At 51.4% G+C, this 26,286-nt stretch overlaps 3 protein-coding genes across 6 annotated transcripts in view; all 3 read right to left on the bottom strand.

The window, feature by feature from the left end:
- The window catches only part of mafgb (v-maf avian musculoaponeurotic fibrosarcoma oncogene homolog Gb), an 11,777-nt gene extending 3,807 nt beyond the window's left edge, over positions 1–7,970 (bottom strand). For 2 of the 3 annotated variants that reach the window (XM_056585929.1, XM_056585931.1), the window contains exon 1: positions 7,299–7,676. The gene's annotated coding sequence lies outside the window, so the exon portion shown is untranslated. Of the gene's footprint in view, positions 1–7,298; positions 7,677–7,923 lie in introns of those variants that run through there. The other variant, XM_056585930.1, reaches the window with a different exon arrangement.
- A 2,668-nt stretch (positions 7,971–10,638) lies between these two features.
- On the bottom strand, positions 10,639–22,399 carry pycr1b (pyrroline-5-carboxylate reductase 1b). Of its 2 annotated transcripts, none has more exons than XM_056587138.1 (9): positions 22,214–22,399; positions 21,875–21,985; positions 21,679–21,749; positions 21,226–21,405; positions 20,497–20,604; positions 13,933–14,046; positions 13,406–13,498; positions 12,776–12,939; positions 10,639–12,228 (listed from the first exon to the last, which is right to left on the bottom strand). In XM_056587138.1, the coding sequence occupies exons 2-9, from the start codon at positions 21,939–21,941 to the stop codon at positions 12,057–12,059; spliced, it is 969 nt and encodes a 322-aa protein (XP_056443113.1). In that variant the 5' UTR covers positions 21,942–21,985; positions 22,214–22,399; the 3' UTR covers positions 10,639–12,056. The 2 variants fall into 2 exon arrangements, with proteins under 2 accessions (XP_056443113.1, XP_056443112.1); XM_056587137.1 differs by having other exon boundaries at positions 21,875–21,951; positions 22,214–22,398.
- Positions 22,400–22,952: 553 nt separating this feature from the next.
- LOC130380162 (pro-resilin-like) lies at positions 22,953–26,181 on the bottom strand. Its single transcript, XM_056587344.1, has 3 exons — positions 26,178–26,181; positions 23,394–24,122; positions 22,953–23,098 (listed from the first exon to the last, which is right to left on the bottom strand). Exons 1-3 carry the CDS (start codon positions 26,179–26,181, stop codon positions 22,989–22,991), a joined length of 843 nt encoding a protein of 280 aa, XP_056443319.1. The 3' UTR covers positions 22,953–22,988.
- Between the last annotated feature and the right edge of the window lie 105 nt (positions 26,182–26,286).

The raw sequence follows: 26,286 nt of genomic DNA, 5'->3' as shown, positions 1-26,286 counted from the left end.
AAGAAATACAGCCTTGGTGCAGAATTACAGCCACTACGAGCCAGTCCCACAATGAGGTTTCCGAAAAACGTGCTGTTTTTAGTGGCGGGTCCAGGAGGAGGGAGGGGGTGTGGCCCTGAGCAGCCTGCGGCCACGGTACCATGCGCTCTGTTTACAGTGGATGTATCGCAATGGCGAGGCGCACACAGCCTTTAGCCGTGTTCTGTAAATACTCTAGAACACACAGGAGTCCTGGAACTCTATATCTAAATAATATCATATTATACGTAGATATCTATATCATATAATACATATTATCACGGCCAAAAGCTGCGTGCGCCTCCAGACGATATTATGAATCTCAAACGACTGCGTCGGGTTCTCCGACGTCTCTGGTTCTTCCACGTCCACATCAATCTGAAGTCGACTGAACCACGACATGGAGGAGAAAGGGATTGTTGCCCGCGATTGTCTCCTGCCGGACCCCGCCTCTGTAGCGGGCAGCGGGGCTCCGGCGGGAGACAATCGCGGGCAACAATCCCTTTCTCCTCCATGTCACAGTTCATGTACTTCAGGGAGTCAAAGCCAAAGTTCCTTTCCCCCACTTCCTTCTCAATCATGGCAGAGATAACCCCCACTACGAGTCTCGTTGTGGAAATACCAGAGACATCAGAGAACCCGACGTGTTATGTGGCATAACACCAACAGAAGAACGGTTATCCAAATAACAAAGAAGTGTACAACACTTGCGTTACAGTGTGTGTAATCACACACACACACACACACACACACACACACACACACACACACACACACACACACACACACACACACACACACACACACACACACACACACACACACACACACACACACACACACACGGCGCTCGCACGGTCGTAGCCCATTGTCTCATTGGAGGGCCTAATTCTCTGGGCGGGCAATGCATTCATGCATTTCGACGTATTCCCTGCTGACAGTCTGGGGTGGCTGTGCAGAGCGCTAAACACTCGGGGCAATGTTTGCGATTCACTTGTTCACATTTCCGGGAAACATCTACGTAGACGTACTCCTGCCACACCCCCAAATGCCTGGTCAAATGTGCCTGGTCAAATGTGTGACTCGCGCGCTTCAAGGAATGTAACCAATCACAACGGAGTTGGGTTGGCAGGAGGGGGGCGAGGGGGCGGAGAAGGACGAAACCGAGCGTTGACAGAGAATACTGAAAGCGCCCAGATGAGAGGAAGAGTTTCCTGAAAATCGACATCGTTTTTTGTGTATGGTTAAACATGACTATCAATCATTATAACAACGTTTATAGATCATAAAAGTCGAAAAAGCATAATAGGTCCCCTTTAAGTATTTTGGTATCGGATTCTACCTCTCTCTTTTGTGTTGGTGGTTCAAATGGATGGGGGAAGGAGAGACACTAGATCTTTCTTCACGGCCGAAAATGTCTACTAATTTGGTCCCACAGCTGGTGGCCTTCATAGCCCCGCATGCTACGGAAGGAATCCCTCCTTTGTGGACCGGCAGGCAAGGCTTGTTTCTAGCGGGCTGTGGAATTTGTATGAGTGTATGAGTATTTGGAGAGAAGTTATTTTCTTCTGATTTTCTGGGTCTACGTCTTTTCCTCATTCCTCTATTTTCTGGGTCTTCGTCTTCGTCTTGTTCCTGGTCCTGGCCATGGGTCTCCGTCTTTGTAGTCCGTTCTCTGGGTCTTTATCCATGAAGTCGCTGGGTGTGTGTGTGCTGGTGTGTGTAGGCCTCTGGGTGTGTGTGGGTGTACGGTGTGTGTACGTATTTACCAGGCAACACCCCAACATGGGGCAAACCCCAGAGTCATAGCAGAGAACGCAGAGGATCATGAGACAGGAAACCTGCGGTCTGACTCTGAACATGTGAGCTCCTCCTCGGTACCGGCTTCATCCTGTAGGCCACGGGACAGATGAACTCTAAAATATTAAACTGCTAATGAAGGAAGTTGTTGGAGGTTGTGCAATAGGGCATGCAGACCACCGTTGGTTCCAATGCAACAACTTGATCTGGTTTTCTATCTCTTGTGGGGGAGGAGATCACTGATGCATTCTGGGCACCTGCTGCCCCAACCAGTTTCTTCCTGTTTTTGTTTTTCACTAAGACCCCATTCTGTATTTATTAGAACGCTTTCAGAGAATCAGACCACATCCTGCAAGCCTCAAACTGCAGTTAGGAAATGCGCCAGGCTGGCACCGAGCGAGATGATGCAACGCGAGGCCAACCGGCGCCCTCGCCCCCCGGTGGAGAGGCTGAGCACCGCGGCTCCACCACCACACCCCCCGGTGGAGAGGCTGAGCACCGCGGCTCCACCGCCTCGCCCCCCGGTGGAGAGGCTGAGCACCGCGGCTCCACCACCACGCCCCCCGGTGGAGAGGCTGAGCACCGCGGCTCCACCACTACGCCCCCCGGTGGAGAGGCTGAGCACCGCGGCTCCACCGCCGCCACGCCCCCCGGTGGAGAGGCTGAGCACCGCGGCTCCACCAGCACGCCCCCCAGTGGAGAGGCTGAGCACCGCGGCTCCACCACTACGCCCCCCGGTGGAGAGGCTGAGCGCCGCGGCTCCACCAGCACGCCCCCCGGTGGATAGGCTGAGCACCGCGGCTCCACCACCACTACGCCCCCCGGTGGAGAGGCTGAGCACCGAGGCTCCACCACCACGCCCCCCGGTGGAGAGGCTGAGCACCGCGGACAGGGTCTGAGGCTGGGGGCCTGCCTCTGCCGTTAAACAAGTTACCACATGTTTGGTCGGCTAACCCTGAGCTTAGGTTAGGCTAGGGCTCTTACCTAACCTTAGGGTTAGGGCTAGGGTTAGGCTGACCCTAGCCCTAACCGTAAGGTTAGGCTAGGCTAGGGTTAGCCTAACCTTAGGTTTAGGGTTAGACTGACCCTAGCCCTAGGGTTAGGCTAACCCTAGCCCTAACCGTAAGGTTAGGCTAGGCTAGGGTTAGCCTAACCTTAGGGTTAGGGCTAGGGTTAGACTGACCCTAGCCCTAGGGTTAGGCTAACCCTAGCCCTAACCCTAAGGTTAGGCTAGGCTGGGAATAGCCTAACCTTAGGGTTAGGGCTAGGGTTAGACTGACCCTAGCCCTAGGGTTAGGCTAACCCTAGCCCAGCCTAGCCTAAGGGGCTGGGGGTGGAATATGAGAGAATGTCTGTAGAGGAAGACCTTCCGCCGGGGGAATCTAACGCACAGCTCCATGCTAGGTGGGCTGATCAGAGTGTGTCTGTAGAGGACTGTATGGTTTGGTAGGAATGAATTTGCTGAATTGATGCAGATTTTATATATTAGTCCGGCGGTTTATTAAAAACAGGAATCTGAAGGGTGAATGTATTTCATCAGGTCACAGAAGGACATGTACGCAAGGTCACACACACATGGCACGAAGGTGTTTACGCACACGCTCACGTGCATGTACACAAACACAAATAAAAAAGCGTCCATCACAGCAGTGATTATACACCAGATCAGCTTACACCATATTTCATCATCACTGTAGATGCTATTGATCTCTCTCTCACTCTCTCTCCCTCTCTCCCTCACTATCCCCCTCCCCCTCCCTCCCCTTCCCTCTCTCCCTCCCTCTCTATCCCCCTCCCTCTCCCTTCACTCCCTCCCTCTCTCTCCCTACACCTGACTCCCTCCCCTCTCCACATCCCCCCTCCTGCGTCCTGTCTCCGTTGAAGGGCACCCTTTATCCTCTCTCGCTCCGTTCCCCATAAATCTTCAGACTTCCTCGAGGAACTGTTCTGATCCACGCCCAGACAGAGGGCCGGGTCACAGGTCCACTGACGGCCTTCTGATGCAGAGGGACACGCAGTGAGTCCTACACCGACTCTACAACACGCAGTGAGTCCTACACCGACTCTACAACACGCAGTGAGTCCTACACCGACTCTACAACACGCAGTGAGTCCAACACCAACTCTACAACACACAGTGAGTCCAACACCAACTCTACAACACGCAGTGAGTCCAACACCAACGCTACAACACACAGTGAGTCCAACACCAACTCTACAACACGCAGTGAGTCCAACACCAACGCTACAACACACAGTGCGTCCAACACCAACTCTACAACACGCAGTGAGTCCAACACCAACGCTACAACACACAGTGAGTCCAACACCAACTCTACAACACGCAGTGAGTCCAACACCAACACCAACTCTACAACACGCAGTGAGTCCAACACCAACTCTACAACACGCAGTGAGTCCAACACCAACTCTACAACACGCAGTGAGTCCAACACCAAATCTACAACACGCAGTGAGTCCAACACCGACTCTACAACACGCAGTGAGTCCAACACCAACTCTACAACACGCAGTGAGTCCAACACTGACTCTACAACACGCAGTGAGTCCAACACTGACTCTACAACACACAGTGAGTCCAACACCGACTCTACAACACGCAGTGAGTCCTACACCGACTCTACAACACGCAGTGAGTCCTACACCGACTCTACAACACGCAGTGAGTCCTACACCGACTCTACAACACACAGTGAGTCCAACACCGACTCTACAACACACAGTGAGTCCAACACCAACTCTACAACACACAGTGAGTCCAACACCAACTCTACAGCACACAGTGAGTCCAACACCAACGCTACAACACGCAGTGAGTCCAACACCAACTCTACAACACGCAGTGCGTCCAACACCAACTCTACAACACGCAGTGAGTCCAACACCAACGCTACAACAGACAGTGAGTCCAACACCAGAGAGGAAGACGTCAACAAACCGGGAGCAAAAGGCCCCAGCAGCAGCAGGCTCAGAGCAGAACCCCTGTGAGGTCCTCCACACACACACACACACACACACACACACACACACACACACACACACACACACACACACACACACACACACACACACACACACACACACACACACACACACACACACACACACTTTTATTACTGTCTCAAGTTTAAACTCGTGCAGATCGATTATCTCCCTCATTATTTCTCCTGTCCACACCTTTAGACATACGAGCACACACGCACGCGCACACACACGCACGCACAACCACGCAGGCGCACACACACACACGAACATATACCATGCACCATGGGCCACAACAAGACAATAAAGGCAGAGCTCAGCGCTCCGTCTGGGAGCGGGAGCGTTTGCGTCGTCTCAGCGTTTCGCGGGGAATGCCTTGAAGACAAAAAGGTCCTTGTTCTCAATCTCTCCGCAAATCCCATCTCTGGTTCTCCCGCTCCACCTCGTCCCGCGCTGCGCAGCCACCATCAGCAAAGCTGCTCACTAAGCATCGGTCAGCGTTCAATTACCACCAACACCAGGGAGGCTGGAGCACTTGACAGAGAAATGCACTTCAAGCACTGATTAAATACTGATACTGTGTATAAAAAGCTTAGCCTCCGGGCGCTGCGTGTGTGTGTGTGTGTGTGTGTGTGTGTGTGTGTGTGTGTGTGTGGGGGGGGGGGGGTGTATGCGAGTGTGTGTGTGTGCGTGTACAAAGAAATGCTAATTGGGTGTATGGTTGTGAAAGTGAGTTTGTGTGTTTGTGAGTGCGTGCGTGCGTGCGCATCCATGTGTATGTGTGTTTGTGATTGCCGTGTGTATGCATCCATGTGTATGTATGTGTGTGTGGGATTAAGTGTGCATATGTGTGTGAGTGTGTGTTTGTGAGTGCGTTTCCATTTTTATGTGTGTGTGTGTGTGCGCGTGCGTGCGTGCGTGCGTGCGTGCGTGCGTGCGTGCGTGCGTGCGTGCGTGTGTGTGTAAGAGGGCCCTCCCTCCACCACTGAGACAACTCTTTCATCATTACGACCCTCTAGTACAGCAGTACAGTATTACAGGACTTCCAACTTGCTTAGTCCATACTTTTGATCTGCTGCTGACTCCGCTGAACGCGGGAGTCATTAGGGGGGGCGGGGCACAGAGCTGCGCTGAGTCTCCTCAGCATCGGGGAGATGCCCTGCTCATGGGTGGTGGGGTGCCTGAGTCCTTTCCCTCCGGTGGAACACGTTCTATAGTCAGCCCAGAATTCAGGAGGCCACGGCTGTTCCTCAACTTGGAGGCAGGTGGACTTTTCTATTAAGACTTTTGTTTTACTGTCGGGTCAAACCCGTCAGACCTAAATCTTTCAGATCGGCAACTGTCACTCATGAAGGCCTGTGACACAGATCACAGCATCGATTAATAATGAAACAGTTAAGACGTTAAGTGATTAAGATACAGCCTGGTTAGCTTAAAATATTCCATGCATCTCAAAATCCAATAAAAAAAGATGTGAAGTGATTCTCATGAGATAAAACAGACAAGCCTTTTAACAACTCATCAATTCATTGATAAGGCCTAAACATCTGATAATATATCTGTTAGAACAGGCACATTCTCAAACAGAGACATTGGTTTCCCAAACTCAATTCCCACAGGTTATACTATAACTCTACTATAACTATTATACTATGACTATACTAATAAAATACTATAACTATACTAAACTATTTTACTATAACATACTAAACTATTCTACTATAACTATACTTTATACTACAACTATACTAAACTAAAGTATTGTAGGCCTACTATAACTATAACTATACTAAACTATTATACTATAACTATATTATATACTACAACTATACTAAAATATTATACTATAACTATACTACACTATTATACTATAACTAAACTATACTCAACTATTACAGGCCTACTAAATCTATACTAAACTATTATACTAGGAATATGCTAAACTATTATACTATAACTATACTATACTTTTATACTGTCCAACGTCCACGTGCCACGCAGGCTACGATGTAAACGTAATCCACCGTAGCGACTAATGACACGTTTCTCCCGCTGACCTCTTTCAGACCTCGGTCCGCGTGCGGCCATGTTGCCATGGCTCCCTCTCATCCGCTCTGAGGAGGAGAGGAGCACAACGTGCTGAATCAGCATCTCTGAGTCCAGCAGAAGCAGACGATCCAACCTGAGCCAGACGCGTCGGACCCCAGGGCCCTGCTTCATAGATAGTAAATAGAGACACGCTAAGCTCGCGTGTTAATAAAGTTTACTTCACACCCTTCTGACGTGCAGCAGCCGACAGAGCGATACGGTTCCACCCGACCTACCCGTCATGAGACGGTCTGATCCTGGATCGGATGGCCAAACTGACCCATGTGGACGTCAGTGTTTACAGCTAGCCTCTCGAAACTATCAAACACTATTTAGAGGCGAAAAAACAGACTCTGATCATGTTTGGTGGAGCCGGCCGGCTGTCTTACCTCAAAAAAAATAAAACAGTCAACTGACAGCGGAGCTCCCAGCTGGAGGCTGGAGGCTCCCCGCCTCTCGGTGCTCCGTTCAGCGCCGTGAGGCGGCTTTAACGGGCTTCGGGTACTTCCAGTGAAGTTGTGGTACTTTTTACTCACGTCCGCCGCCTCAACCGTCAGCTGTTCTTTAGATGATTGTCTTCAATTAACCGTAACATAATATCCCCGTCATATCAAACGGCCAGTAACGCCACCGTATTGAAATCATCACACGGGCTCTGCTCTCATTCCGACACATGGATTTAAGCCCAGGCTATCCCCCACGGCGCCCTTCTTTGTCTGACGCTCAGGCTTCGATGCTGAAGGAGCACACCGGATTCAGCGGGAGGTGCGGGAGCCCTTTAAACGGGGCGTCGCGCGGTTCCTGGTCCGACTCCCCGGTCTGGGGTCGGCGTGCAGCAGTGCATCACGCGCGACCGATCGGGCGGCGCGACCGACCAGCGGCGCGCTCACTCGGTGCGATAGCGGCGTAGCGGCATAGCGTGCATACTCAGCAGAAACAATATCTCGATACTCAGCACTTGGCGAGCAATGATTTCTTTTTTTGTTTGTTTTCTAAATAGACAAAACGACTTACCCAGAATCAAAGTGTCCCTGACCTCAGGAAGGGTTCGTGGACGCGCGGTGGCCAACTTGGTGATGAGGAGGAGCAGGTTTTACGCGCGGACCCCAGATCGGTCCTCCACGCTCTCCTCGACGGTCCTCTGGTCGGAGGAGACGTCAGATGATGTTTGGATCACATGGTTTCATTCATGAACGATACACGGGACTGCCACTTAAAGAGACACGCTACAGCGTGATGTCTGTTATTGTTGTGGTAAGGGGAAGGGGAAGGCTGAGAGCAGACGCCCCTCAGTCCATTCTACTGGAACCTGTAGTTAAGTCTGATTATAATAGTCCTTATAATAATAACTGACAAATGAACCGATACCAATAACATTAATCATTTTAAAATAACTGGACATTTTTTTCTAAAAAGAAAATACCTACATTAAATGTAGGTCATTTTAAGATGGTTGTAAATTATTTAGCATAATTGTGCTAAGCTAATTGTGGGTAATAAAGTTTATTCAAGAGATTGATGAAAATAAATGCCCTTCAATGCCCCCATCTGAAGACCCCCCCCCCCCCCGGAGGCTGAGGTGAGGACCCCCCCCCCCCCTCTCCAGGGAGGCTTGGAGCCCCCCGAGGACAAACACTGCAGAGTGTGTGTGCGTGTGCGTGTGTGTTGAATAAAGGAGGGATTATCAGCCTCTTAACAAGTGGAGCAGGAAAACCAACGCACTAAATAAAAAGCAGTCTGTGATGGTTTGAAGGAAATGAGCTAATCCTTCGTCTGCCGGCACAAGGCTCTACTGCGCTCCGTGGAGCCGGCACACGTCTCTACTGCGCCCCGTGGAGCCGTCTCTACTGCCCCGTGGAGCCGTCTCTACTGGGCCCCGTGGAGCCGTCTCTACTGCGCTCCGTGGAGCCGGCACACGTCTCTACTGCGCCCCGTGGAGCCGTCACACGTCTCTACTGCGCCCCGTGGAGCCGTCTCTACTGCCCCGTGGAGCCGTCACACGTCTCTACTGCGCCCCGTGGAGCCGTCTCTACTGGGCCCCGTGGAGCCGTCTCTACTGCCCCGTGGAGCCGTCTCTACTGCGCTCCGTGGAGCCGGCACACGTCTCTACTGCCCCGTGGAGCCGTCTCTACTGGGCCCCGTGGAGCCGTCTCTACTGCCCCGTGGAGCCGTCTCTACTGCGCTCCGTGGAGCCGGCACACGTCTCTACTGCCCCGTGGAGCCGTCACACGTCTCTACTGCGCCCCGTGGAGCCGTCTCTACTGCCCCGTGGAGCCGTCTCTACTGCCCCGTGGAGCCGTCTCTACTGCCCCGTGGAGCCGTCTCTACTGGGCCCCGTGGAGCCGTCTCTACTGCCCCGTGGAGCCGTCTCTACTGCCCCGTGGAGCCGTCTCTACTGGGCCCCGTGGAGCCGTCTCTACTGGGCCCCGTGGAGCCGTCTCTACTGCGCCCCGTGGAGCCGTCTCTACTGCCCCGTGGAGCCGTCACACGTCTCTACTGCGCCCCGTGGAGCCGTCTCTACTGCCCCGTGGAGCCGTCTCTACTGCCCCGTGGAGCCGTCTCTACTGGGCCCCGTGGAGCCGCCTCTACTGGGCCCCGTGGAGCCGTCTCTACTGGGCCCCGTGGAGCGTCACACGTCTCTACTGCCCCGTGGAGCCGTCTCTACTGCCCCGTGGAGCCGTCTCTACTGCCCCGTGGAGCCGTCTCTACTGCCCCGTGGAGCCCCTCTATCGCTCTCCATCACAGTGCCCTGTTCCTACCGGAGGACGGGTTCATTAACACACTGCAGCGGAGAGCTCCAACCACCGGGGGCTAGGAGAGAGAGAGAGACAGAGAGAGAGACAGAGAGAGAGACAAAGACGGAGACACAGACAGACAGAGAGATACAGACAGAGACAGAGATACAGACAGAGACGGAGACACAGACAGACAGAGAGATACAGACAGAGACAGAGAGAGAGACAGAGACGGAGACACAGACAGACAGACAGAGACAGAGATACAGACAGAGACAGAGAGACAGAGAGAGAGACAAAGACGGAGACACAGACAGACAGACAGAGACAGAGATACAGACAGAGACAGAGAGAGAAACAAAGACGGAGACACAGACAGACAGACAGAGACAGAGATACAGACAGAGACAGAGACAGAGACGGAGACACAGACAGACAGAGACAGAGATACAGACAGACAGAGAGAGACTCCTCTCTAGGTCCAGAGAGCGGATAGACGTCTGTAGAGAGTACCTCCTCTCTCTCTTGGTCCAGAGGGAGCGACAGCTGGAAGTGGGACCCAGGTGACCCAGTGACCACCGTCTCTAAAGAGGATCAACACACCAGTCGTCCCCGACACCAGAGAGGAAAATTGGCAGCAGCGTTCCTCACATTCCACCAGGATCAAAGATAAGAGCAGGAGAGAGCTGGTGGCCGGCTCTAGAGATCCGAGGTCCACAGGGATGGGGAACACAGGCGGTCCTCTGCACTACCCCAACAGAGACACCCCTGCCTTTGACTGTAGATACATACCCACAGGTCAGATTAGGTTTACCATCAGGCAGTTAGGAGCAGAACCTGATCCCAGATCTGATCTTAAAGCGCCATCTGCTGGCTGAGCTGTAGCACGTTCTTTAGGGTTTCAGTCTCCGGTGGTGGTCCGGCCAGACCAGGTTGCACACACGTAGCCGAACTAATGACTACACACCAACACAACGCACACCCGCTAGCAATGGAAAAACAAAACCAAATAAGACTTATGTTTCCTCATTTTTAATATGAAATCCCTCTCAACGGAAAGTTTGATTTCCAACGAGAAATAACACTACGGGTAACATGAAAAGAGACGGAACAGAAATCATTTCAGGCTTTGAGGACAGACTTTGGCTACGGTCAATAATACAATAACACAAACTTTGGGTATGAAACGGGAATTAAGTTCTGAGCCAACACTGAGTATCGTAACAGAGTTCATGAGTCTCAATAAGACACCGAGAGGGAACAGGTTCACACGAAGGCACACGTCACAACCACTTCAATCATACCTTTATGGATCTTTATGTTCGTGTTCATCGTTTTACCACCGCTTTGGAAATCTAAAAGTACCAGAAGAAATGCTGAAGAGGAGATGAGATCTGACCAGTGGACAGTGTCCCTGCTCTGGGGTACACCTCTCTCTAAAGACCAGGCTGGGAAGGCATCGCGCCAGGACATAACTACATATGGGAAAGATTTGTCGCTCAAATAAAGTGAAATGATCCAGATGAATGTTCCTATTCAGTCCTAAACAACAGCGCAAAAAACACCATCTTGACTGGAATTAACACAAGGCCACTTCATTTGTAGGACCTCAGATCAAAGTCACGACCCAGGAGCAGATGTTGTGGTTTGTACAACCCGGTGTGGTCGTCACCAGTCAACTGAGACTCAATCGACGGCTGGACCTGAGAACCATCAACACTGTAAAGTCTTTATCTCTGCAGGAGGAAGGAGTCCCGAGTCTTAGGAACTGAGAAGCTGGCAAGGACAGAGAAGGACTCTCTGCTGCCGGCTGTCGGCACCACGTTGGAAATCTAAAGACGCACTCAACCCCGGTCCAACAGGTCAGGGTTACCGGATGCTTCTGGGGAATCTGTAAATGTGCGTGTCTGTGTCTGTAGACTGTAGTCTGTGTCTGTAGTCTGTGTCTGTAGTCTGTGTCTGTAGTCTGTGTCTGTGTCTGTAGTCTGTCTGTGTCTGTAGTCTGTGTCTGTGTCTGTAGTCTGTCTGTAGACTGTGTCTGTAGTCTGTGTCTGTAGTCTGTGTCTGTAGTCTGTAGTCTGTCTGTAGACTGTGTCTGTAGTCTGTGTCTGTAGTCTGTGTCTGTGTCTGTAGTCTGTGTCTGTAGTCTGTGTCTGTAGTCTGTGTCTGTGTCTGTAGTCTGTCTGTAGACTGTGTCTGTAGTCTGTGTCTGTGTCTGTAGTCTGTCTGTAGACTGTGTCTGTAGTCTGTAGTCTGTAGTCTGTAGTCTGTGTCTGTAGTCTGTAGTCTGTAGTCTGTCTGTAGACTGTGTCTGTAGTCTGTGTCTGTAGTCTGTCTGTCTGCTGTCATGTCTGTAGTCTGTCCACTGTGCTCGGGGAGGTGGGCCCCTCCTCTCCGGGGGTCCCCCTTCCTCTACTTCTTGGTGACCCCGGAGCTGCGGCTGTTGACGTTGAGGCCCGGTCTGGCCGCCCCCCCGACCCCCCCGACCCCCCCGACCCCGGGCTGGGCCAGCACCTTGTCCAGGGTGGTCCTCTTGATGGCCGCTGGGGAGATGCTCTCCTGGTCCGCCAGGAACTGGAGCTCCCTGGAGGAGCACATGAACAGAGGGTGGGTTACTACTGACCTGTAGGGTCCAGAGTGGGGACCCCTAGAGTAGGGACCCCCAGAGTGGGGACCCCCAAAGAGGGGGGACCCCCACAGAATAGGGACCTCCACAGAGGGGGGACCTCTAAAGTGGGGACCCCCAGAGTGGGAACCCCCAGAGTAGGGACCCCCAAAGAGGGGGGACCCCACAGAGAGGGGACTCTGGTGGTCCCTACTCTGATGGTGGGGACCTCTAGAATGGGGACCCCCACAGAGTAGGGACCCCCAAAGAGGGGGGACCCCCACAGAATAGGGACCCCCACAGAGGGGGGGACCTCTAAAGTGGGGACCCCCCCAGAGTGGGAACCCCCAGAGTAGGGACCCCACAGAGAGGGGACCACCACAGGGTGGGGACCCCCAGATTGGGAACCGCCAGAGTAGGGACCCCCACAGAGTGGGGTCCATCAAAGAGTAGGGACCCCCACAGAGTGGGGTCCACCACAGAGTAGGGACCTCCAGTGGGGTCCCGGGTCCCCGTCCTCCCTCACCTGGTCCGGATGCACGAGGCCTCCACGGCGTTGATGAGAAGGCTGCGGAACCCTCCGCTCTCCAGGAAGTGGAGGGCGTGGATGGTGGCGCCCCCTGGGGAGCACACGTTGTCCTTCAGCTGGCCCGGGTGCTGCTCCGAGTCCAGCAGCATCTTAGCAGCACCCTGGGGAGAAGAGGGGGAGGGGCCGGCGGGAGGATCAGTCAGAGTGAAGAGAGGATCAATCAGAGTGAATAGAGGATCAATCAGAGTGAAGAGAGGATCAATCAGAGTGAAGGGAGGATCAATCAGAGTGAAGGGAGGATCAATCAGAGTGAAGAGAGGATCAATCAGAGTGAAGGGAGGATCATTCAGAGTGAAGAGAGGATCAATCAGAGTGAAGAGAGGATCAATCAGAGTGAACGGAGGATCAATCAGAGTGAACGGAGGATCAATCAGAGTGAAGAGAGGATCAATCAGAGTGAACGGAGGATCAATCAGAGTGAAGAGAGGATCAATCAGAGTGAAGAGAGGATCAATCAGAGTGAAGAGAGGATCAATCAGAGTGAACGGAGGATCAATCAGAGTGAACGGAGGATCAATCAGAGTGAACAGAGGGCTCCATACTGGTGGTTCCCCAGTCCTCACTGACCAGTAGGGCCTGGGCTCCCAGTCTGACCGCCAGTCGTCTGGGCAGACCCATCTTCACCCCTCCATCAGCCAGGGCGTCCAGGGCGGTGAAGGCCTGAGGAGGAACAGACTGTCAGCAGGACGCCATGACGACGGGCCGACAGACTGTCAGCAGGACGCCATGACGACGGGCCGACAGACTGTCAGCAGGACGCCATGACGACGGACCAACAGACTGTCAGCAGGACGCCATGACGACGGACCAACAGACTGTCAGCAGGACGCCATGACGACGGACCAACAGACCGTCAGCAGGACGCCATGACGACGGACCAACAGACTGTCAGCAGGACGCCATGACGACGGACCACAGCGCTCAGCTACAGCCTTGTCCACTGCATGGATATCTTTAGAAAATATCTTTATCAATTCCCAGAATGATCATTACGTTGTTGACTGAATGATAGTTTAAATGTGTCAAAACAGCTCCATCACGACTGTGTGTCAATGAGCCCTCCTCAGTGGGCCACAGAGCTGTCCGTCACTCACGTAGGCAGGCCCGCTGCCGCTCAGGCCAGTGACGGCGTCGATGAGGTCCTCCTCCACCTCCGTGCAGAACCCAACGCTGCCCATCAGCTGCTCTAGGAGACGCCCGTCCTCCAGCTGACAGACATACCATCAACACAGAGAGAGAGACACAGACCATCAACACAGAGAGAGAGACACAGACCATCAACACAGAGAGAGGGACACAGACCATCAACACAGAGAGAGAGATAGACCATCAACACAGAGAGAGACACAGAGACAGACCATCAACACAGAGAGAGAGAGACAGACCATCAACACAGAGAGAGAGAGACAGACCATCAACACAGAGAGAGTGAGACAGACCATCAACACAGAGAGAGAGACAGAGAGAGAGAGAGAGACAGACCATCAACACAGAGAGAGAGACAGAGACCGACCATCAACACAGAGAGAGAGAGACAGAGACAGACCATCAACACAGAGAGAGAGAGACAGACCATCAACACAGAGAGAGAGAGACAGACCATCAACAGAGAGAGAGACAGACCATCAACACAGAGAGAGAGAGACAGACAGACCATAAACACAGAGAGAGAGACAGACCATCAACACAGAGAGAGAGACAGAGACAGACCATCAACACAGAGAGAGAGAGACAGACCATCAACACAGAGAGAGAGACAGAGAGAGAGAGACAGACCATCAACAGAGAGAGAGACAGACCATCAACAGAGAGAGAGAGAGACAGACCATCAACACAGAGAGAGAGAGACAGACCATCAACACAGAGAGAGACACAGACCATCAACACAGAGAGAGACACAGACCATCAACACAGAGAGAGACACAGACCATCAACACAGAGAGAGACACAGACCATCAACACAGAGAGAGAGACAGAGACAGACCATCAACACAGAGAGAGAGAGACAGACCATCAACAGAGAGAGAGAGAGACAGACCATCAACACAGAGAGAGAGACAGAGAGAGAGAGACAGACCATCAACACAGAGAGAGAGACAGAGAGAGAGAGACAGACCATCAACACAGAGAGAGAGACAGACCATCAACACAGAGAGAGAGAGAGACAGACCATCAACACAGAGAGAGAGACAGAGAGAGACAGACCATCAACAGAGAGAGAGACAGACCATCAACACAGAGAGAGAGACAGAGAGAGAGAGAGACAGACCATCAACACAGAGAGAGAGACAGAGAGAGAGAGACAGACAGACCATCAACACAGAGAGAGACAGACCATCAACACAGAGAGAGAGACAGAGACAGACCATCAACACAGAGAGAGAGACAGAGACAGACCATCAACACAGAGAGAGAGAGACAGACCATCAACACAGAGAGAGAGACAGAGAGAGAGAGACAGACCATCAACACAGAGAGAGAGACAGACCATCAACACAGAGAGAGAGAGACAGACGATCAACACAGAGAGAGAGACAGAGAGAGAGACAGACCATCAACAGAGAGAGAGACAGACCATCAACACAGAGAGAGAGACAGACCATCAACACAGAGAGAGAGACAGACCATCAACACAGAGAGAGAGACAGAGAGAGAGAGACAGACCATCAACACAGAGAGAGAGACAGACCATCAACACAGAGAGAGAGAGACAGACCATCAACACAGAGAGAGAGACAGAGAGAGAGACAGACCATCAACAGAGAGAGACAGACCATCAACACAGAGAGAGAGACAGAGAGGGAGACAGAGAGAGAGAGACAGAGAGAGAGAGACAGACCATCAACACAGAGAGAGACAGAGAGAGAGACCATCAACACAGAGAGAGAGACAAAGAGAGAGAGACAGACCATCAACACAGAGAGAGAGAGAGACAGACCATCAACACAGAGAGAGACAGACAGACCATCAACACAGAGAGAGAGACAGAGAGAGAGAGACAGACCATCAACACAGAGAGACAGAGAGAGAGACCATCAACACAGAGAGAGAGACAAAGAGAGAGAGACAGACCATCAACACAGAGAGAGAGAGAGACAGACCATCAACACAGAGAGAGACAGAGAGAGAGAGACAGATCATCAACACAGAGAGAGAGACAGAGAGAGAGAGACAGACCATCAACACAGAGAGAGAGACAGAGAGAGAGACAGACCATCAACACAGAGAGAGACAGAGAGAGAGACCATCAACACAGAGAGAAGACAAAGAGAGAGAGACAGACCATCAACACACAGAGAGAGAGAGACAGACCATCAACACAGAGAGAGACAGAGAGAGAGACAGACCATCAACACAGAGAGAGAGACAGAGACAGACCTCACACAGAGAGAGAGAGACAGACCATCACACAGAGAGAGAGACAGAGAGAGAGAGACAGACCATCAACACAGAGAGAGAGACAGACCATCAACACAGAGAGAGAGAGACAGACGATCAACACAGAGAGAGAGACAGACCATCAACAGAGAGAGAGACAGACCATCAACACAGAGAGAGAGACAGACCATCAACACAGAGAGAGAGACAGACCATCACACAGAGAGAGAGACAGAGAAGAGAGACAGACCATCAACACATGAGGAGAAGACAGAACCATCAACAGAGAGAGAGAGAGACAGACCATCAACACAGAGAGAGAGACAGAGAGAGAGACAGACCATCAACAGAGAGAGACAGACCATCAACACAGAGAGAGAGACGGAGAGAGAGACAGACCATCAACACAGAGAGAGACAGAGAGGGAGACAGAGAGAGAGAGACAGAGAGAGAGAGACAGACCATCACACAGAGAGAGACAGAGAGAGAGACCATCAACACAGAGAGAGGAGACAAAGAGAGAGAGACAGACCATCAACACAGAGAGAGAGAGAGACAGACCATCAACACAGAGAGAGACAGAGAGAGAGAGACAGACCATCACACAGAGAGAGAGACAGAGAGAGAGAGACAGACCATCAACACAGAGAGAGACAGAGAGAGAGAGACCATCAACACAGAGAGAGAGACAAAGAGAGAGAGACAGACCATCAACACAGAGAGAGAGAGAGACAGACCATCAACACAGAGAGAGACAGAGAGAGAGAGACAGACCATCAACACAGAGAGAGAGACAGAGGAGAGAGACAGACCATCAACACAGAGAGAGAGACAGACCATCAACACAGAGAGAGAGAGACAGACCATCAACACAGAGAGAGAGACAGAGAGAGAGAGACAGACCATCAACACAGAGAGAGACAGAGAGAGAGAGACAGACCATCAACACAGAGAGAGAGAGACAGACCATCAACACAGAGAGATGAGAGACGAACCATCACACAGAGAGAGAGACCGAGAGAGACAGACCATCAACAGAGAGAGAGACAGACCATCAACACAGAGAGAGAAGACAGAGAGAGATAGAGACAGACCATCAACACAGAGAGAGAGACAGAGAGAGAGAGACAGACAGACCATCAACACAGAGAGAGGACAGAGAGAGAGAGGACAGACAGACCATCACACAGAGAGAGAGAGACAGACCATCAACACAGAGAGAGAGAGACAGACCATCAACACAGAGAGAGAGACAGAGAGAGAGAGACAGACCATCAACACGAGAGAGAGACAGACCATCAACACAGAGAGAGAGAGAGACAGACGATCAACACAGAGAGAGAGACAGAGAGAGAGACAGACCATCAACAGAGAGAGAGACAGACCATCAACACAGAGAGAGAGACAGACCATCAACACAGAGAGAGAGACAGAGAGAGAGACAGACCATCAACAGAGAGAGACAGACCATCAACACAGAGAGAGAGACGGAGAGAGAGACAGACCATCAACACAGAGAGAGAGACAGAGAGGGAGACAGAGAGAGAGAGACAGAGAGAGAGAGACAGACCATCAACACAGAGAGAGACAGAGAGAGAGACCATCACACAGAGAGAGAGACAAAGAGAGAGAGACAGACCATCAACACAGAGAGAGAGAGAGACAGACCATCAACACAGAGAGAGACAGAGAGAGAGAGACAGACCATCAACACAGAGAGAGAGACAGAGAGAGAGAGACAGACCATCAACACAGAGAGAGAGACAGACCATCAACACAGAGAGAGAGACAGACCATCAACACAGAGAGAGAGACAGAGAGAGAGAGACAGACCATCAACACAGAGAGAGACAGAGAGAGAGAGAGACAGACCATCAACACAGAGAGAGAGAGAGAGAGAGAGATAGAGAGAGAGAGAGAGAGAGAGAGAGAGAGAGAGAGAGAGAGAGAGAGAGAGAGAGAGAGAGAGAGAGAGAGAGAGAGAGAGAGACAGAGAGAGAGACAGAGAGAGAGAACACAGACAGAGACAGAGACAGAGAGAGAGACAGAGACAGAGAGAGAGACAGAGACAGAGACCATCAGCATCACTGAGGCTCAAGGAATCAACCTCAAAGATCACTGAGGCTGCCCACAAACACCTCATCACCTTAAAGATAACTGAGGCTCCTCTCAAGTCTTCCTCTGCCTCGTTTACAACAGGCCGACTGGTTCGGTTCCGCTCAGCCCGCTTATATAGGCGTTACTATCGCCAAAAGTGGGGCAGGGTCCCAAAATATAGAGTCTGACTGCTAGACTAGAGCCTGACTGCTAGACTAAAGCCTCACCACTAGACTAGAGTGACCACTAGACTAGAGTCTGACTGCTAGACTAGAGCCTGACTGCTAGACTAAAGCCTCACCACTAGACTAGAGTGACCACTAGACTCGAGTCTGACTGCTAGACTAGAGCCTGACTGCTAGACTAGAGTCTGACTGACCACCAGACTAGAGTGACCGCTAGTCTAGAGTGACCACTAGTCTAGAGTGACCGCTAGTCTAGAGTGACCACTAGTCTAGAGTGACCACTACTCTAGAGTGACCACCAGACTAGAGTGACCACTAGTCTAGAGTGACCACCAGACTAGAGTGACCACTAGTCTAGAGTGACCACCAGACTAGAGTGACCACTAGTCTAGAGTGACCACCAGACTAGAGTGACCACCAGTCTAGAGTGACCACCAGACTAGAGTGACCACCAGACTAGAGTGACCACCAGACTAGAGTGACCACTAGTCTAGAGTGACCACCAGACTAGAGTGACCACCAGACTAGAGTGACCACTAGTCTAGAGTGACCACCAGACTAGAGTGACCACCAGACTAGAGTGACCACTAGTCTAGAGTGACCACCAGACTACAGTGACCACCAGACTAGAGTGACCACTACTCTAGAGTGACCACCAGTCTAGAGTGACCACTGGACTAGAGTGACCACCAGACTAGAGTGACCACTACTCTAGAGTGACCACCAGTCTAGAGTGACCACTACTAGAGTGACCACCAGACTAGAGTGACCACTACTCCTTTCTTCTACAGAGAAAGAGACAGAGAGAGAGAGACAGAGAGAGAGAACACAGACAGAGACAGAGACAGAGAGAGAGACAGAGACAGAGACCATCAGCATCACTGAGGCTCAAGGAATCAACCTCAAAGATCACTGAGGCTGCCCACAAACACCTCATCACCTTAAAGATAACTGAGGCTCCTCTCAAGTCTTCCTCTGCCTCGTTTCCAACAGGCCGACTGGTTCGGTTCCGCTCAGCCCGCTTATATAGGCGTTACTATCGCCAAAAGTGGGGCAGGGTCCCAAAATATAGAGTCTGACTGCTAGACTAGAGCCTGACTGCTAGACTAAAGCCTCACCACTAGACTAGAGTGACCACTAGACTAGAGTCTGACTGCTAGACTAGAGCCTGACTGCTAGACTAAAGCCTCACCACTAGACTAGAGTGACCACTAGACTCGAGTCTGACTGCTAGACTAGAGCCTGACTGCTAGACTAGAGTCTGACTGACCACCAGACTAGAGTGGCCGCTAGTCTAGAGTGACCACTAGTCTAGAGTGACCGCTAGTCTAGAGTGACCACTAGTCTAGAGTGACCACTAGTCTAGAGTGACCACCAGACTAGAGTGACCACTAGTCTAGAGTGACCACCAGACTAGAGTGACCACCAGTCTAGAGTGACCACCAGACTAGAGTGACCACCAGACTAGAGTGACCACCAGACTAGAGTGACCACTAGTCTAGAGTGACCACCAGACTAGAGTGACCACCAGACTAGAGTGACCACTAGTCTAGAGTGACCACCAGACTAGAGTGACCACCAGACTAGAGTGACCACTAGTCTAGAGTGACCACCAGACTACAGTGACCACCAGACTAGAGTGACCACTACTCTAGAGTGACCACCAGTCTAGAGTGACCACTGGACTAGAGTGACCACCAGACTAGAGTGACCACTACTCTAGAGTGACCACCAGTCTAGAGTGACCACTACTAGAGTGACCACCAGACTAGAGTGACCACTACTCTAGAGTGACCACTACACTAGAGTGACCACTACTCTAGAGTGACTACCAGACTAGAGTGACCACCAGACTAGAGTGACCACTACTCTAGAGTGACCACCAGACTAGAGTGACCACCAGACTAGAGTGACCACCAGACTAGAGGTGGTCTCTGTCTCTCTCTCTCTCTCTGTCTCCCTCTCTGGTCTGCAGTAGGGTCCCTGGACCCGGCTCACCTCGGCGTGGGTCCCGGTAGCGTAGACGGTGGCTCCCTCCCTCACCACCACCGGCGTGTTTGTCATGCACCGCATCACCTTGGGGGCGGCACGGTGCTGAAGGAGCTTCTGCCCTCCGAGAGGAGAGAGGACAGACAGACAGACACAGACAGACAGACACAGACACAGACACAGAGACAGAGACAGAGACAGAGACAGAGACAGAGACAGACAGACAGACAGACAGACAGACAGACAGACAGACAGACAGACAGACAGACAGACAGACAGACAGACAGACAGACAGACAGAGAGAGAAGGAGAGGGAGAGGAACCATGGAGAGAAGAAGCAGAGAGCCACATTATTAATATATAGAAAGGTTCTCTTACCGAGAGCCAATGTGAGTTTTATCATTTAATTCATGAGCCATAAGAATAAGAATGTGCCCTTTGACGTCAGATGGTAGCCAGGTGTTCAGGTGTGGTTGAAGTCTACGACCACACCTGTTCTACACCTAGTTCTACACCTGGTTCTACACCTGGTTCTACACCTGGTCAGCGATAAACTGAGTGAAAAGTGACGTTGGGACAGTTCCACCTCAACGGGTTAAATGATCTAAATAAATAGGAATGGACAGACAGACAGACCTTCTCTATGGAGCTGACAGACAGACAGACAGACAGACAGACAGACAGACAGACAGACAGACAGGCAGACAGACAGGCAGACAGACAGACAGGCAGACAGACCTTCTCTATAGAGCTGATGGTGACTCCGGCAGCACAGGAGATGATGAGGTGGCGGTCCTCGATGTCGGGGCCGATCTCGTCCAGGACGAAGGGGATGATGTGCGGCTTCACGGCCAGGAACAGCACGTCGCTCTTAGCAACCGTCTCCTTGTTGCTGGTCGTCAGGTTCACGCCCATTTTCTATAACGAGGAGGAGGCAACACAGCGAGGGAGGGATGGTTATACTGTACACCGCTGTGCCTGAATACTCCTAGTGCTCAGGGTTAGTTTACTGGTTTAAAGAAAGAAAGAATGACTTCTTTGGTAAATAGAATCCATTAACAGCTTTACTCACAATAAAACAGTAAACTAACCACTAACATGTACGGACTATGAGAGTATTCAGCCACAATAACAGTCACTCACTCATCCTCTCACACCACCCAACGGTTCAGGTAAACACGGTTGTCTCACCCTCAGCCCGGCCACGGTGGGCAGGTCGGTGTCCGGAGACGAGGCCGTGATCCTGTGGGTGGCGATGACCCCTGGGAGGGAGGGGGAGGTCATTAACAACGAGGGGGTGAGGGTCTGAATAATGAGTGGGTGAGTGGGTATTGACTGACTGACCGAGTATAATGAGTGACTGAGTGAATAACTGAGTGAGTTTCACCTGCGGCCGTGAATCCCTTCACCAGCGCGTGGGCCAGCTGACCCGCTCCGATGAATCCCACGCTCATCCTTCCCGTTCTACCAATCAATCAATCGATCACAACTGTCAACACTCATTCACCAAATCATCATAACACACACACACACACACACACACACACACACACACACACACACACACACACACACACACACACACACACACACACACACACACACACACACACACACACACACACACACACAGTAGTCATGCCCTCCATGCCACCAATGTTATGGTTGACGAGACATCATAACTAGTCGGAATAACGTCAACATCCGGTCCTATTCCAATATTTACCTTGATGTCCGTTAACACCTGACGTCCTTTAACGGATACGACTGTGATACCGCTCTTTCCGACACAATGAAGCGCTTAATCAGACACAATAAACCGCTCCTGGGTGTCAACGTGGCTTCCTCTTCCCTCAGCCCCAATGCGCTCCTGAACGGTGACCGACGTGTGGGTCAGCAAATCCAGGAGAGCTTGTTGTTGCTCTCGTCCAATGCTACGAGTTGTAGGCGTTACTTATCGTTTCGTCACGTCCAATTGCATCAGCCTCCTCAATGAAAGAGATCGAGCAGAGCATGCTGGGTAATAAAACACCATTCAGGGCAGATGAACCCTTTTGAATCCCTCGGTAATATTTAATGTGCCACGTTGTGTGACTGGGCTTAGAGGGACTATTTTTTTGATTTAGGATTTTATTTTAGGATTTTACAAATATTGCCTTTCCTGAACTTATAATATATCACACAATTAGTTGTAGGCCTATTAATGCATGTATTTAGTCTGGCTGGCTCGCACACATGCCGTACGCACGCATGCGAGAACACACACACACACACACCAACACCCACCCACCCACCCGCACGCACGCACGCACACACACACACACACACACACACACACACACACACACACACACACACACACACACACACACACACACACACACACACACACACACACACACACACACACTTGAATCACTTGATCGTTTAAGAATCATTTTCTACAATCATCTATTTCACAGGAAAGTCCTTTATTATGTGCCACCCTATTGCAGAAACCTTCATCTAAACATGTGAGCGTCCGTCAGACGGAGGGGGCCTTCCCGGTGTCCACTGGGGGGGGGGGGCTGGTCTATATTTACCGCAGCAGAACAGCTGTCAGCGACGCTTCCTTTCCAGGGGAAAATAATACAGAGCCGGAGGTTATGTGAAATTGCCAGCAGATTTAGTTTAGTCACTCTTTTCCTTTGGTTGGCTATTTATTTATTGTATTTGACCGTAGGAAATATGGAAAATATGTCAGATATTGTCATCTATTATATATATTTATAGAGTTATGTATTATATCTATTTTTTGATATTATTTCTTAAAAAAAACGTATGGTGTTATGATGAAAGGCTAATTCATATTTTTACTAGTGAAAATTAGACAAGAATAAAAATATTTTATTTCCTTTTTTCCTAACCATTATTTTCCTTCCTCTTTAGGTGATCGTGAGGCCTACGGCTCCAGCTGGTAGAGCCATAGAGCTCTGTGGACGGGCCCCATTCCTCCAGCCTGTGGACGGGCCCCGTTCCTCCAGCCGGTAGAGCCCTAGAGCTCTGTGGACGGGCCCCGTTCCTCCAGCCTGTGGACGGGCCTGTTCCTCCAGCCTGTGGACGGCCCCGTTCCTCCAGCCTGTGGACGGGCCCCGTTCCTCCAGCCGGTAGAGCCCTAGAGCTCTGTGGACGGGCCCCGTTCCTCCAGCCTGTGGACGGGCCTGTTCCTCCAGACTGTGGACGGCCCTGTTCCTCCAGCCTGTGGACGGGCCCGTTCCTCCAGCCGGTAGAGCCATAGAGCTCTGTGGACGGGCCCTGTTCCTCCAGCCTGTGGACGGCCCCGTTCCTCCAGCCTGTGGACAGCCCTGTTCCTCCAGACTGTGGACGGCCCTGTTCCTCCAGCCTGTGGACGGCCCCGTTCCTCCAGCCTGTGGACGGCCCCGTTCCTCCAGCCTGTGGACGGCCCCGTTCCTCCAGCCTGTGGACAGCCCTGTTCCTCCAGACTGTGGACGGCCCTGTTCCTCCAGCCTGTGGACGGCCCTGTTCCTCCAGCCTGTGGACGGCCCCGTTCCTCCACAGGGCTCCAACACCAGCCCTCTGACCGCTCTGAGCTGTCGTCCTGTTCCAGAGAAACTGTGTTTTTCTCACGTCCTTATCTTCAACAAAATGACAATTTATTGTCTGTGACTAGACTCCCTCATTACCCCCAGAACAGACACACTAACACGCAGACACACACACACACACACACACACACACACACACACACACACACACACACACACACACACACACACACACACACACACACACACACACACACACACAAACACAATGACTTCCCAAAGTCAATTTAATACTTTCTGCTTCACTGCTCTTCCACTTTAGATTAAACACGTGTGGCAAGCGACACAATGCCTCTCTCTCTCTCTCTCTCTTCCTCTCCCTCTCTCCCTTTCACTCTTTCTCTCTCCTTCTCTCTCTCTGTCTCTCCCTCTCCCTCTACCTCTCGCGTTCTCTCTCTCTCTCTCTCTCTCTCTCTCTCTCTCTCTCTCTCTCTCTCTCTCTCTATCACACTTGCTTTCTCTCTCTCACCCTCGCTCTCTCTCTATCTCTCTCTCTCTCTCTCTCTCTCTCTCTCTCTCTCTCTCTCTCTCTCTCTCTCTCTCTCTCTCTCTCTCTCTCTCACCCTCGCTCTCTCTCTATCTCTCCCTCTCCTTCTATCTGTCCGTCTCTTTCTGTCTCTCTCTCCCTCTCTGTCTCTCCTCTTTCTGTCGCAACAGAACACACAGAAGGGATGTATTAAAGTTCCTGAGTGTACGAGCACACGAGGAACACGGGCCCTAGTTAAAGATGTGGAACTGCATGATTAGGGCCTCCGGGTGTGTGTTTGTGTGTGATCGAATATGCATGTGTGTGTGGGCACAGTGCATGTATGGTGTGTGTGTGTGTGTGTGTGTGTGTGTGTGTGTGTGTGTGTGTGTGCGCGGGCACAGTGCATGCATGGTGTGTGTGTGTGTGGGGGGGCACAGTGAATGCATGGTGTTTGTGTGCGTGCATAATTTTGTGTGTATGTGTGTATTCATGTGTGTTCACAAGAGCGCCACAGCTTAAGTGTGATTAATTAAATGTGCATTAAACATGGAGATGACCGTCTGTGGGGCATGGCTCACGCTCTAACTTGTGGAAGTAGCGGTAAAGTGGGGCCTAGAGATAGGCCTAACCCTAACCCTAACCCTCTCCTGGAGGGTTAGGGTTAGGGTTAGGCTAACCCTAACCCTAACCCTAACCCTAACGCTCTGTTGGGACGACAGATGGGCGCCTTTCCATCAGGAGTTCATCAGACCACCGGAATTACAACAGAGGCTGAGTGTGTGTGAGTGTAAAGTGTGTGTGTGTGCGTGTGTTAACGTGTGTGTCTCTGGAGGGATGTGATCAGTGCAGTGAGCCAGTGGCCCCCCTGCTGCCCCAGGCTGCTCCACGTCGGCCCCTCAGCTCGGGGGTTCACTGATCAGACGGAGTCGGGGCGCCTCAGGGGTCACGACCTGAGACACCAGCTCAGACGCACAAAGGAAACGAGGCTTCAACATCTAGTTTATAGTCCAAACCACAGGTTACACCACAGACACCAGACACAGATACCAGGCGTCAACAAAGCAATACACAGAAATACTATATTTATATATAAACAAATATACATAATATATGGATGGATATAAAACAGTAAGTAATACAAAAAACATTTGTCTCTAGGACATATACAAACAATATGTCGCCAATATTACAGGAAGGGAAGGAACCAAGCGATTAAGGAAGGAAGAGAAGGAAGAGACTGAGGCATCTAAAAAACACTCACAGCTGTAAAGGGTGAGAGAGAGCTATTATATATATATATATATATATATATATATATATATATATATATATATAAATAGGAAGAGAGAGAGAGAGAGAGAGAGAGAGAGAGAGAGACAGCTGCAAAATATCTTGTTTTACCGTTTAGGGAGGGGATAAAAATGCAGCCAGACTCAGACCAGCTCCGCCAGAGAGGTCCTTCTGTGTACAGCGACTGGAGAACAGAGCGTGTGTCAGGTATGTGCGTGTCAGAGTGTGTGTCTGGTATGTGTGTGTCAGAGTGTGTGTCTGGTATGTGCGGCCTCCCAGGGATGCAGCTTGAGGCCGGGGCCTCTGTGAGGTGCGGCTCAGCGGACACATGTCGACGGGTTGGAGGGCGGGCCCCTCGGTACGCCGTAGCCAATCAGAGTCTTCTCACAGAGTTCAGATCGTCAGGTCGTCCAGTGATCGCTGAGCTCCTGGTCA

Source organism: Gadus chalcogrammus, chromosome 3, assembly GCF_026213295.1.
Source record: "Gadus chalcogrammus isolate NIFS_2021 chromosome 3, NIFS_Gcha_1.0, whole genome shotgun sequence".
In the NCBI taxonomy this organism is placed as follows: domain Eukaryota; kingdom Metazoa; phylum Chordata; class Actinopteri; order Gadiformes; family Gadidae; genus Gadus; species Gadus chalcogrammus.
The sequence above is the reverse complement of the archived record's forward strand: the minus strand, read 5'-3'. Positions and strand labels throughout refer to the sequence as shown.

Bases quoted from the DNA above. Each gene is read 5' to 3' on its own strand.
- LOC130380162 (XM_056587344.1), bottom strand. The intron at 23,099-23,393 runs GTTAGGAAAAAA...TCCCCTGGAAAG, and splicing joins AAAGAGGAAGGAAAATAATG to GAAGCGTCGCTGACAGCTGT.
- pycr1b (XM_056587138.1), bottom strand. From the start codon at position 21,941: ATGAGCGTGGGATTCATCGGAGCGGGTCAGCTGGCCCACGCGCTGGTG. The intron at 20,605-21,225 runs GTCTGTCTGCCT...CTCGGAGGGCAG, and splicing joins CCATCAGCTCTATAGAGAAG to AAGCTCCTTCAGCACCGTGC. The intron at 12,229-12,775 runs GTGAGGGAGGAC...GTGCTCCTCCAG, and splicing joins GCCTCGTGCATCCGGACCAG to GGAGCTCCAGTTCCTGGCGG.